The sequence below is a fragment of the Mastomys coucha genome, unplaced genomic scaffold (genome assembly GCF_008632895.1).
Source record: "Mastomys coucha isolate ucsf_1 unplaced genomic scaffold, UCSF_Mcou_1 pScaffold23, whole genome shotgun sequence".
NCBI classification, from domain to species: Eukaryota; Metazoa; Chordata; class Mammalia; order Rodentia; family Muridae; genus Mastomys; species Mastomys coucha.
The window spans coordinates 34,212,817-34,226,485 of record NW_022196906.1 but is presented as its reverse complement, the minus strand read 5'-3'; the positions used below and the strand labels follow the sequence as shown (position 1 = coordinate 34,226,485).

Sequence of the window (13,669 nt, the reverse complement as noted above, 5' to 3'; positions counted from 1 at the left end):
AAGTCTGGGACTTCCAGAGAACACTCAGGCTGCTTCTGACCAGAGGCCAAGAGCCAACACAAGCAAGCAGGTGGAGCTGGCCAGATGGCGAATAAACATCTGTAACACAGACATCTTAAGTCCCAAATGTTAGGATCAAGTGCCATGCCTGTGGCATCCTTGAGAGCCCACCCAGGAGGGATTCAGAGACATACTTAACCTCTGCACATGACTGCTCCTTAGACCTGATTGCTGTCATGATAGTAAAAGGTTGGAAATTAATGAAAGGCACTGGCCTTTTTAAAAACCCTGCCAGTCATTGGCTGTCATACTGATTCATTATCCTGCCACCAGGCTGTAACGTTCTTCATCTCTTGTGTGTTCTGATCATGAGATGTCAGAGACTTCTGTGGCTGCATACCTAGTCAGCAGCAGATGGCTGGATTTCCCCAGTACTGGAGGGAGGGACGGCATGCTCACTGTACACTGGTTTGCTGAAAATGTCTCCTGCCTCTGAACTTCGTATCCTCCTTCCTACACAGATTACTCTTGTGCACTCCAAAGAGACATTCTTCTTCAGGGCCGACTCTACCTCTCAGAAAATTGGATCTGCTTCTATAGCAACATCTTCCGCTGGGAAACTCTGGTACAGAACTTGGACTTGGTGGGGGACAGTGTGGGATGCAGGTTCTGCATCTCAGGGGTGGTACTCTGTCCTAGCATGCACAAGGCTTCTCTGTGCTTGGTCCCCAGAATTGCCAAAAGAAAAGAGGAAAAAGACCCAGACTTGTTCCTTGGGCCATCATCTTGGCCTTGACTGAGCAAGTTGCCTTCATTTTCTTCATTTGGTGACTTTGTGTTCTTCCCAAGCCTTTATAGTGTGTATACTTTTTTTTTTTTTCCTTAATATACAAGATTTCTCTGTATATCCTTGGCTGTCCTGGAACTTACTCTATAGACCAGGCTGGCCTCAAACTCAAGAGTTCTGCCTGCTTCTGACCCATTACCTTCCGGCTATGTTTTATGTTGTTAACACAAACCCGTGACTGAACACTGATACCGAATTCTGAGTTCCAGTAATGGCATCTCTTCTGCAATGTATATCTTTCCTATCTCTTGGGTGTGAGAGGCAGCAAACCAAACCAAAACAAAACAAAAAACCAAAGCAAAACATTTTTCTTTGACCAATGTAGATAGCTATCTGGTGGGAGTTACAGCAGAGGGAGATCTAACAAAGTAGGAAGGACATTGGCTATAGGGCTCAGAAGAATTTTATTAACTGATTTTAAATTAATGGGTTTATTTTTGCCTTTGTCTCCTCATCTTTTAAAATAAGATGAAGAAAGATGACTTAGATGGTATCATAAGACCATCCAGCACCAATATGCTGTGTTTTTATAAGCATAAAAAATTGCAGGTCCAATACCCATGTAGCAGGTACCCATGGCTACAGATAAAGGCCACTTGTTCCTTAGTATGCTGCCTCTGTGACCTAGGGTATAAATTATATGATCTCTGAATTGGTCCCTTCCAGGGCCAAGGGTATGAGAACCATGATTTGATTTTGTCTGGCAACTACTAGTGCCACATAAAGAGTCCTTACCCAATTGTACTCATACCCTCTGTTGCTTGTTACTCATGCTCTGCTACCATGGGGATGCCAGCTGACAGTCCGTTTGAAAGATATCTGCTCCATGACTAAAGAGAAAACAGCTCGCCTCATTCCCAACGCCATCCAAGTCTGCACTGATTCAGAAAAGGTAAGTGTGGTCAACTTCTGCCTCTTGTACCCATGCACCCTCCACATTCCACTCCCCATGCCCCCACTCCTGTATTCCTACCATTAAGTTACCTTCCACTTTAGACTCACTAGTCTTGAAGTGGCAGGCAGTAATCAGGGGTACGATTGTTCTAGAAAATCCTCCCTGGGTGAACAAAGTGGTTGAAGGCCGAGCAGGGGTTAGGGTAGCATGTTAGAACTTTGAACTTTGAGCTAGAACACCTGATTTTCGAGTCCTGTGACTATGTGACCATAGACTATATCGGACAGCCTTCCTTCACAATAGATTTAGCTGAGGATTGTAGGTGAATAGGTGTGTCTCATTCCACTTACATAGTATCCCAGCTCACGTCTTGCCCAGTTCTACTTGGTAAGCACAGAACATTTATATTGAGGGGGGGCACAACTTAGAAGAACTAGAGTTAAAAAAACACAGAAGTCGGTAAAATATTGAAGGACTTGCTTACAGTGGACACTTAGAGACTTCAGGTACCTAGGTCCCCAGTGTGCTAAGTTTTGGATATCTGTCGGTCAGTTTCATTTGAGAGTGAGTATCTTGTTCTAAAACGAAAGGAGGACCATGTTTTCATTTTCTATGTTTCTCTGCATCTTCTGCTCCAATCTAGCACTTTTTTACTTCATTTGGAGCCCGGGATAGGACGTACATGATGATGTTCCGGCTCTGGCAGAATGCTCTCCTTGAAAAGGTGAGTACTGAAGGGGAAGCGGACACAGAGCCCCTCAACCCAAGAAGCTTGTTTTCAGCTGATCCTTGCTAAAAAAGGGAAAATCAGTGTTCTCAAATGGAGAGTCACTGGGTCTGTTAACAGCTCTCAGACCTCATGCTCCATGCCTAGGAGTAGCTTGCCAACACAAAAATAGACTCCATGTTTGTTGATGTTTGCTTCTGGTTTTGTTTTACACACACATACACACACACACATACATACATGGGGCGGGGGGAGGGAGAGAGAGACACACACAGCTTGTTTTGATTTTAAATTTTTTATTTTGTTATGATTCTTTTGAGAGAGAGCAAAAAAAGCAGTGCATGGATTCAGGTGGGAAGGATATGAAAACGGAGAGAACAGATATGATCAAAATATTAAATAAATTTCAGTCCAGTAAGTAGATAGATAAACAGACTGACAGTCATTCAGAAAGTCAGACAGACAGACAGTAACATGATAGGTAGGGGGGATTGGCTATGCCCTTCAGCCTGGGGAGGCCATCCACCCATAATGTTCTTCTTACTTGGATATTATCCCAGTTGGGACATGCTTTTATTGTGCTATTGGCCAGCTCTGAAGGAGCCTGTGGCTCTGGAAATCTTACACTAGTCATCTTGGCCCCAGTTCTGAGCAGAGTCAGCTCTCTTGTCAAGAGTAAGGCATCTGTGACTTCAGGTACTTTAGTCCCACTACATTATATGTCTCTAGGGCTTGGGTAGGCAAGTGGAATGAAGCAGGAAACTATAGAAATGAGTGTTGTGAAGAAAGCAGGTTTTCTATCCACAGGATCTCCAGAAATGAAGCCTGCCATGACAGGTTGTACCAGGCCTCATGGAGAAGCACTGGGGCTGGTCATGCTGTAGACATATTTAATCTCAACCCAGGATTTCTACCTTGCCTTTGACCATTTAGTTCCCAGATAAAAGGCACACACACAACCTTTATATTTATAATGAACCTTGGTCAGTACAAGAGCTGAGCAGATATCTCCCCTCTATGCAATTATATCTATTTCCCAGCCAGTAACCCCATTATATAATTTGCCATGTTTTATCTTGGCTGCTGTGAATGCCAATTAGCCAACCTACACGGCCATTAGGAGATTCTTACTCCTTTCTTCACCTTCTGTTTTTCTACCTCATGGTTTTCCAACCCCAACCCTGGGAACCCTAACTCCACCTATGTCTCTTCTGCCCAGCTATTGGCTATCAGCATCGTTATTCACAGATCATGAATAACTTGGGGGGCAAGGTCACATAGCATCACCTGAGTCTATGTGTGGTCTCTGGGAGCAACCAGTATTTAGCACAACAAACAACCAAATCTCAATAGGTCAGGAGGCAGAGGAGCAAAAGAATGGACAAGACCTTTCCTATGGCCCCCTGGGATCAGCTAGGGAAGCCAAGTGTGGTAGGTGTAAGATTAGCACTGGTAGTATTTTCTGTACTTGCCCAGCATCCAGTTTTAGGGTACCTGGCCTTGATCAAGGTAACTGGTCAGGCTGGAGAAGGGGGATTTCTGCATACCTGTGAATTGTTTCTAAGAACTTGCTAATCCTAAGAGTCCATTCTGGTCAACAAGATACCAGGTCTCAGAGAATTGCCAAGAAAGACAAAAACAAAAACGAAAAACAAAAAAAATCCCAGCTCAGTTAAGATAGCCACCAACTGACAGCTGGTGTGTTTGAGTTAGGTTATAAGGAAATACAGATGGAATATTACAGCTCATGTCCATAGAGGGTTCCTACTTTGAGGGTGTCAGATGTTGGGGGACTATCCAGGCTAGAGAAAAAAAACATAAGGAAAAAAATCCCTACATATAATATGTACCTTCAACTAGGTTACCATGTAATTGACAAGAGTATATTAAATATATGTATCTATCTTGACTCTAGCCTGAGCTAATTGTTATCTGGAGAAAACCCAGTAAATCAATTCTTATCTACAGTTTTTTCTAATTTGAACCTCTAGAGCCCTGATAGTAATCTTGGTCATCTTCCAAAATAACTCTTTATGTTGCCTAGTGAGGGTCTGCTAAGCCATGCTTGTCCTGACTATGTGGATTCTAGCTGAGCCAGGCAGAACTGCTCAGGGAGATCCAGGAATGTGAATCATGGAGCAGGCTAGAGCAGCATTTGACAGAAGGCAGGTGTGTCCCAGGCAGGAAGAAGGGTATCCACAAAGGCTATGGACAGGAAGGGAGATCTAGATAAAAGATCTTAGTCATCACGGAAAGCTAGCACTCAACACCTGCTGGTCCAGAGACAGGACCCAACTGTCACTGTGGATGAACACCTGGAAAACTGACTTGGGTATCCCTATAGATGCCAAAACTATCCCTTCAGAGTGTGGATCTGGAGACCTTTCCCATTATTTAGAAGCTCTATTATTGTAAAGATTCCTGAATGTTTGCTTTTTCTTAGTTATTGGCCACACCTGCTTTTCTTACACACTTGTCATCCTTTTCACATACTTGTTGGTCTCTCCTTCTTCCCCTCTTCCCTTCTTTCCTGTCTATAATTACTCATGGTCTTCACCCGTGACCTTAGCTTCTTTGACATTCCTTCACTTCTCTCTGGAAATTGTACCCTATGGAAACTAGCTTCTCTTAGGATACTGTTTTTAAAGAAGACAAATAGACATTCCTCCACCATCACCACTTAAGGAAACACTGGAAACTCTATATGGCATTGTGCACAAATTGGTCACATCTCAGAGTAAATAAGGAAATATCCAGGTTATTAGGAGAGGGTCTGCTAGATGATCTTTAACTTCTGTGGTGTTACAAGACTAAGCCAGGGTACCTATGAGTATTCAGAGTGTAGCCCTAGATTTACATAGGTTTCTTCCACTTACTGCTGGACTTCATCAGTAGAAGGAGCAAGAGATAGTGTGTTTCTCATCCTCAAAGGGCCAGGTAATCCCTCTAAAGACACAGGCAAAGAAGGTCTATGTTCTTGACTTTGTCGGAATCTACATTTTTCAGGCAGGAGATTAACATCCTACTGGGACATGTGAGGTGGATGGTGCTGTCATAGAGACACCCTCTTTATACAGTTGGGGAGAGAGCCCTTTGGCTTCTTATCCCCACAAGGAGCCAGCCTAGCTTAGAGCTTCTATGCAAGATGGCAGGGCTGGAGGGGGGAAGGATCAGAGTCACGGCTCTTATCTCCTGCAGCCCCTATGTCCCAAGGAGCTCTGGCACTTTGTCCACCAGTGCTACGGGAACGAGTTGGGCCTAACCAGCGATGATGAGGATTACGTGCCTCCAGATGATGACTTCAACACGATGGGGTGAGTGTGGCCTTGGGTGAGCTTCCCAGAGGATATGGGAATCAGAATGACAATGAGGGCATCATTTGGAAAATGGTATCTGAGTAGCACCCTACAGGAAGCATTGGAGGGAGCCAGAGGGAACAGTAAGTGGACTGTGTGGCTGTCTAAGTGGTCAGAGATGAAGCTAGCAAATCAAGGGAGCAGAGACTAGTAGTAGCCTTTTGGCCAAGGTGGCAGTTAGCTTTAAGCAAAAAGAAATGGAGATGTTTGTAAGAGACAGTTGATAAGATCTGACTTAACTTCTAAACAGGACCAGTTTATCGTCTGTGTTAGACATACACTCAAGTGGAGAACCAGGGGGAACCTGTTTAAAGGTTGCTAGATGATAATTTAGAGGAAAGATGGTGGTGGTGGTGGTGTTTTGGACCAGGGAGGTTGCAGTAGGTCTGACAGTAAATGAAAGTTCTTGATGTATTTTGAAGGATTGGTTGATGACTCAGAATCAAATCCCAGGTTGGTTTAAAGTGTGTTGGTTTAACTCTTGGGGAGAATTGAGTGGTTCCAAACAGATGGGGAATATTGTAGATGGAAGAGTTTGAGATTAGAAGATTAGTTCTAAGCAAATGAGGATGCCTGCAAGCCAAGCAGAGAGATCATTTTAGTTTTGAGGTTAGTTTTTGGGTTCGTGAGGATATTTGGGCTAGGGCTGTAAACTTTAGAGTCATACCATAGATAATGGTTTTGTGGATAACCATGGGGTTAGCTCAGTCCTCCAAATAACTGAACATAAAGGACATTCAAAGTCTAGGCTTAGGAGCACACAGCAAGAAGGGGAAGCAGAGAAAGGTCTCGAAAGGACATCTAAAAATGCAGAAGAGTCTCCTACACTAGAAGCTAAGAGCAGGAAGTTAAGAGTGGGGGCTCTCACTGTATGAACTTCTGCAGGTAGGTTAGAAAGACGAGGTGAGTCGACTGACTGACAGTAGTTAGATGTGTGGAGACTGGATGTTGCTGTGAGAAGGTAGTGAGGTAAAAAGCGAGGAAAGACCATTGAGGGCACAGCGCTTAGACCTTGGCTTGGTACAGCATTAACACTGGCATGTTAGCTCTGTCAAACTCTTAATTTGCTGATGTCTAAATTGGACATAATGATTTACCTGGAGCTGTAATACAAGCAGATGCTACTAAATATATAAGTCAGATGTTAAGCCTGCAATAACTGTATGGATGCTGATTGCAACACTGGCCTGAAGTGTCTCTAGAACAACACCTACCTCCATTCAGGATGTACAACGAAGAGAAGTCTATTGCGATCTATACTTTGGGCAGCGCTGGTGAGGGCTACTGTACTCAGAGTCCAGTCTTAGTTGATGTTTGAGACAGGAACTATTTGCTCAGAGCCCAGATACTAGATTCAGATGATGGGGAAGGGATCCAACAGAAGAGAGTAAGATGAGATATTGGTATGTTTAGGTAGATATACATCTAAGGAAGGTTATAGAAAGGGTGAATTTTCAGATAGAAGTTTCAGGATAGGGAGAGATAGAACAAGACAGGAATGAAGCTTTAGGAGAGCAATGGGGGTGGGGGTGGTTGGTTGGTACAAGATCATAAAGAAAAAAAAGCAGAAAAGCCCATAGTTTCAGATTGACAGACAGGTGTGCATTCTAAGATTAGCTGGTGGCCTCCACCACAGAGACTAACCTGAGCTCATGGGATGTCTTCTCCAGCTACTGCGAGGAGATCCCCATAGAAGAGAATGAAGTGAACGACAGCTCATCCAAAAGCAGCATAGAGACCAAGCCAGACGCCAGCCCACAGCTACCCAAGAAGTCTATCACCAACAGTACACTGACGTCTACGGGAAGCAGTGAAGCCCCTGTCTCGGTATGGGTGGTAAACTCTGGGCAAATCCCTGTCCTGATTAGTGGCCAGTGTCTCCCAGCTTAATTCATCCCACAAGAGCCCCACTGGGAGAAGGGAAGTGGGAAGGGGTTCCTTCCACTGTGGTCACCATGACGAAGGTAGCATCCTGGAATTCAGGAACTCTTACTATTATGGTACATTCCATAGATTCTCAGTACCTGGATTAGATGATTTGGTTTAATACATGAGATAGAAGTGTAACTCTTCTAAGAGTATAGCACTTGGTGGACTCCAGATCAGCCTCTCCTTTTGGATATTTTTGCTGGTTTACTTTTTTTTTCTCCATGCTTTGATCCAACATCAAAATCACACATAAATATGGAACTGTAGGACAGTTAATTGCCTATTCTCCTATGTCCTGGATATTTGTTGAGTGCCGTGGGCCGGCCAGTCTGAGCCTCCCTCAACCCGCAGGGAAACGGTCCTGGTACAGGTCAGCAAGGTGTCGGTGAAGAAAAAATAACAGACGGACACAACACATGGAAGTACAGAATCTGAATGTATTTCTCAAAAATGGCATCAGACTTTTACAGTCATTACAAAAGAGAAATGAAAAACCTGGCAGCTCAGCATTCGAGGTATATCTGAGGCCATCTAAAACACACTGGGTCTAAAACAGCAGCCATCTCTTCTGGACTGGTGCAGCACCCCTGGGCTCTGAACACACTCGGGCCTGCGTGGGCCTGGCCGGAGTCCCAGGGGACTGTGGGTGAGCCAACCAGGAGGGTAGAGGCTCGAATATCGAGTCTCGAATGCTCTGCAGTACACTGTCTCATACACACACTCCACTCAAGGTCCCACCCATTCTTAGTAAAGGCTCACTATGCTAAACTTTTGGGCTAGTCAATGCCCTACCCTCCTCATTATCTTTCTAACAGTGCTGGAGGCAATTAGTGTAAGATTGCCCACGAAATTCCAAGCCAGGGTGTGGCTAAGATGTTGGAACATTGGTGGAGGTCAGAGAGCAACGTTTATCTTGGGGGACACCTAGCACTCGAGACTATAGCAAGGACATATCTGGGCTACCTCTGAGTTAGGGGTTGCAGGAGATGTCTTCCTTGAAGCTTTTGCCTCATAAACTGCTATCATGCTATTTTCCCACTATGCTAGGATTTACAGAGGCTATGAAAAAGTCTATGAGAACCTTTCTCCTCAGGAACACTGTTGTGAGAAGTTAGAACTTTCCTGAAGGACAGAGGGTTAGGGCACGTGTCTGCAAGAAGAGGCTGGGTTCCTTGGGAAAGGACTCTTCGAAGAGGGAACCTTTTATCCCACATTTGGCCAGGCTAACCAGCCTTAGAATGAAGACATTGATGGCTAGCCTACATTTTTTTTTTTTTTTACTTCTGAGATTAGCATTAAAATGGAATTGATTCCCTTCTGGTGCCAATGGGAGAATGAAGCCCCAGACATGCCCGTGAAGCCCTCTGTGCTGCTTAGGTAAAGGATACTGTCTACAGGCAGGCTGGCATTGTAACAGTGTGGTGGGAATGTAGCTCCAGAAAGGACCTAGAGTGGGAATGCCACCCATAGATCAATGTGCTGTTTGAATGGCATGAGTGTTAGTTCTGTGTACCCTCTCCTGTGTACCTCAGCACAGTCCTAGAACCCAACATTAGCCCAGCTCCTGAGCAGCACGGCTGGGATTGGGATGACTTTTAAGACCGGGTTGTTGGTCTCCCTTTGGAGAGATGATCCACAGAGAGGAACCCTGGTAGGTTATTCTTGATCTCCACTGCAGTTTGATGGCTTGCCGTTGGAGGAGGAGGTGATGGAGGGTGACGGGTCCCTAGAGAAGGAGCTTGCCATTGACAACATCATAGGGGAGAAGATTGAGATCATTGCGCCTGTGACCTCCCCTTCCCTGGACTTCAATGACAATGAGGATATCCCCACGGAGCTCAGTGATTCTTCAGATACCCACGATGAAGGTGAGCCTCTGAATGCAGGTCTAGAGAACCCCCCTTCAACCTCTCCATTAAGTTCTGGATCTCAGAGTGTCCCCCTCACCCCCACTCCAGACCAAGCAGCTAAGGTCTCTGCGAAGAGAAGTGACGCAGGCAAAAGCATTCAGTGAGCCATGAGCCGAGCCACCCTTTCCTCCGTGATAGCAGCCACATCAGACTCAGGGATATCAGTGTCCCGGGGCGTCATCACAGCCCCCAGTCCTCCTGTCACTGTGTGCTTCATCATCTCTTCTGTGCAGGAGAGGTCCAGGCCTTCTATGAGGACCTGAGTGGAAGGCAGTATGTGAACGAGGTCTTCAACTTCAGCGTGGACAAACTCTATGACCTGCTCTTCACCACCTCACCCTTCCTGCGGGACTTCATGGAGCAACGCCGTTTCTCTGGTCTGATCTCCGAGCTCATCTCTCCCTGACTGTCCATCCTTTTTTCCACTGTCCCTCTTTCTCCTTCCCCTTCTTTTTTTCCTACCTCTGTCCCTATACCATTCTTTTCCCCAGTGTCACTGGCTCTTCTTTCTGCCCCATATGGTACCAAAGATGATCTAGGTTACTCTGTCCCTCTCTGTCTCTAGTAGTGAAGATTTTCATAATGCCCTCTGTCCAACAGACTCCAAAGATTTCCCAGTGAGCAGGCCCTGTCAGCTCTTTGTCCCCGCAGGGCTCTGTGTCTACTACAGGGCAGCTGTTCTGCTGCATGGGAGGTACCCTCTGTACGAGTGTGCCGCATTGGCTCATTCAGCCTTCAGCTGTGCCATCTGTGAGTCTTAGGGTTCCTGACACTAACGTGTTAGGAATCTCAACTCCAGGCTATATTTATCTGCCTATATGAAGTAGCCTAGAAGTGCTGAGCGAGGATTCATATCCAGCACTCTAGGGGCTCCTGCATCCATTCTCCCTCTCACTCCAGTTTTTCCCACAGCAATGATGTAGCATTGCCTGGCAGAGATGCCAGTCAACCCCTTTGGGGCCAAAGCTCTAGGCAACAGGGCACCCTCTGAAAAAAGGCACCTTGAGGCCATGGGGTGGGTCACACTCCCTGGCGATCCAGTGGTCTTACCACAGTAACTTCAGTGTTGCCTGCACCCCCGCAGGTGGCCCCAAGACCTCTTGCCCCAGCTTTGGAACAATCAGTATTCTGGAGCTCTGTGTAGAATTTCGGCAATGCCACAATGGGCCTCTTTCTGTTCCAATTCCACCTCCTCTTTATCACTTCCCTGAGCTTTCAAACTCCTGTTGGCTTCCAGGGGAGGGGGACTAGCGTTTGGGAGTCAACCCAGAGTAAGGAGTTCATCAGAGGGGAGATTCAGACAAGCAGTGTTTGCTCCCCCCTGCCTTCTCAGTCTAGACCTCGTGTCTACCCTCAGATATCATCTTCCATCCGTGGAAAAAGGAGGAGAACGGAAACCAGAGCCGAGTGATCCTCTACACTATCACCCTCACTAACCCTCTGGCTCCCAAAACAGCCACTGTCAGGGAGACACAGGTGAGTGGCAAGAAGGAAGAAGCAAACCAGAGTGTGCCTGGAAATCCTGTCACATCATGAAGGATGAAAGCGGGACTTGGGAAGACCCTCTGGATCTTGGCTTTGTTAAGTCTTGAAGGCAGTATCGTCCAACCAGCTCAGACACTGTCCACTCCAGGGATGTCACACTTTCCATCCAGGAGTCCAGGGGCGGGGACATTGGGAAAGGCAGTGGTCCTATCTGGCTTCTCATCAGTTTTGATCCGTGGTGCTTCCTACCCACAGACCATGTACAAAGCAAGTCAGGAGAGCGAATGCTATGTGATAGACGCTGAAGTTCTCACCCACGACGTGCCATACCATGACTACTTCTACACCATCAATCGCTACACACTCACCAGAGTGGCCCGGAACAAGAGCAGACTCAGGTGTGCTGTGTAAAGGCTTGTGCGGGTGTAGATGGGGAGAGGCATTCCCTGGGGAGAAGGGGAGTTGGAATACTCTCCCTTGTATGTCCTGTGTGGAGCCTTCCTAGACTCCTTGCCTTCCCATCCTGCCTTCCTTCCTTCTCCATCTTGTGTCCCTTTGAACACTCTGTGTCTTCTTCGGAAGCTCTCTACCAGACCCTACTGTTGGTTTTCTGTGCTTTATGTGGAACTATGTAGTAACTTAAATTACATCTGTTGGGCTTTTTAGAATACACCCCCAAAGATGGAGTTACCCTCATTTATCAGAAAGAGTAACTTGATCAAAAGTCATGCCCAAATATGTACTGAAGCTAGCTAGCCTCTAGCAGTAGGACCCTGTTCACTATGTTCCACGTCGTATGACTTGGGATTGCCTATTGTTTCCGTGGTTGGTCAATGAGCTCCTAGAGAGCAGGAATCTTGACCTAATACAACCAGCTTTCTGTACTCAGCCTACTCATATCACATTCAAATGAATAGTCAGCTCAGCACACGTACCCATTTGAAAGCCATCATGGTTGACGGCAGCTAAACCTTTGCAGGAGGTGCTAGTCCATTCCCTATGCAGAAAACAGATGCTGGGTGGGAATATAGGAAGGCTCCAAGCATGGCCATTGAGAGGGGCGGGGCGGACTACTGACAGCCGCTCATATACCCAAGGAAGAGGCAGAGACCAGGGCTTCCATGTGGGAGCGTAGAGTGCATTGCTACTGTAAGAGCAGTAGGCGGTGTATGGCCAGTGGTTGGGCGAGAGCATACTCAGAGAAGTGTTGATGAGGTCTTGTGTGTAGCATGGAGGTAAGACAGGTGAGAAGACACTTGAAGTTGCAAGTGACGAGGCTCTAGAGTCCCTGCTTGGACTTAAAAGGCTATGACCTTAGTCTCTAGACTTTCTCTTGATTGGCTTGGAGGCTGCAGAGCATAGACTGTACTCCTCCACCCCCGTACGTTTGAGGCAGCGGCAGCAAACCCACATACTCTGATCTTCTATGCTTCCAAACCTGTTTTTTCCATATGAGTGACTGATCATGTCTTTAACGGCCCACTCCTCAGGGTCTCCACAGAGCTCCGCTATCGAAAACAGCCCTGGGGGTTTGTGAAAACTTTCATCGAGAAGAACTTCTGGAGTGGACTGGAGGACTACTTCCGCCATTTAGGTAGGCGTCACAGTCCTCATGCCATCTAAATTGGAACTTTCCCTTGCTGGCCTGTGCAGCTGTTGGCCACCATTTGGGGGAACAGAAAGCATGGAGAATAAGGGGGTCTCTGAGACCATAAATTAGTTTCACTGGGTTCCTAATTCTGCCCCTGAAATGAACATAAAGTTCGGTATGTCTGTGGATGTATCTTTCAAGAGACTGTCTGTAGCTTTGAGATCACTGCAGAGGGGCTGTGATCTCGCCTCCTCTCCAATGAACCTGAGATGTTGTGATAGTGCCATTGAGTCATCATCAGAAAGATCTGAGGGCATGTGTTTTAGCAAGTGTGTGATATGCCGTAAATTATATACATGGAGGCGCAGAGGTTTGGAATGCGGTCCTGAGCAAGATTTGGCTTCAAAAATACTTGGCATGAGCCCTTCTGAGGGTCATCTTCCCACTGGGCCAGCCTCCCAGGGTACGTAGTAGGGATATGGTACTACTAGAAAGCTGCTTCTAGTAGACAGTATGTTGGGTTAAAGCCATAGGCCTCTGACGTGGCCCTTTTGTGTCTGACAGAGACTGAGCTAACCAAAACAGAGAGTACCTACTTGGCTGAGATACACAGGCAGTCACCCAAGGAGAAGGCCAACAAGTCTTCAACAGTCCGGAGGAGGAAGCGTCCCCATGCCCACCTGCGGGTACCTCACCTGGAAGAGGTGATGAGTCCTGTCACCACACCCACTGATGAAGATGTGGGCCACAGGATCAAGCACGTGGCAGGTATGTTGCAGGTGGGAACAGTTGTGTAGATCGGGACCATGGGATGAAGCTGCGTGCCTATGTCATGGCACATGTATGCGTCCTTGATTTATACCCTGAGTGGAACTTGTCACTTGTCCCTCACAGACCCACCAAGCACCTGCCTGTTCAGGCTGTGGACT

General features: G+C 46.5%; 1 protein-coding gene across 13 annotated transcripts in view; it reads left to right on the top strand.

Annotated features, from left to right (window-relative positions):
- Gramd1b (GRAM domain containing 1B) overlaps nt 1-13,669 on the top strand; it is a 164,437-nt gene that overhangs the window by 140,041 nt on the left and 10,727 nt on the right. For all 13 annotated transcript variants that reach the window (XM_031344600.1, XM_031344601.1, XM_031344599.1 and 10 more), the window contains 11 exons: nt 522-625; nt 1,644-1,739; nt 2,386-2,466; nt 5,668-5,783; nt 7,496-7,652; nt 9,433-9,622; nt 9,898-10,041; nt 11,022-11,140; nt 11,405-11,547; nt 12,640-12,743; nt 13,305-13,508. In XM_031344600.1, coding sequence (XP_031200460.1) covers nt 522-625; nt 1,644-1,739; nt 2,386-2,466; nt 5,668-5,783; nt 7,496-7,652; nt 9,433-9,622; nt 9,898-10,041; nt 11,022-11,140; nt 11,405-11,547; nt 12,640-12,743; nt 13,305-13,508 — 1,458 coding nt within the window. The remainder of the gene's footprint in view (nt 1-521; nt 626-1,643; nt 1,740-2,385; nt 2,467-5,667; nt 5,784-7,495; nt 7,653-9,432; nt 9,623-9,897; nt 10,042-11,021; nt 11,141-11,404; nt 11,548-12,639; nt 12,744-13,304; nt 13,509-13,669) is intronic.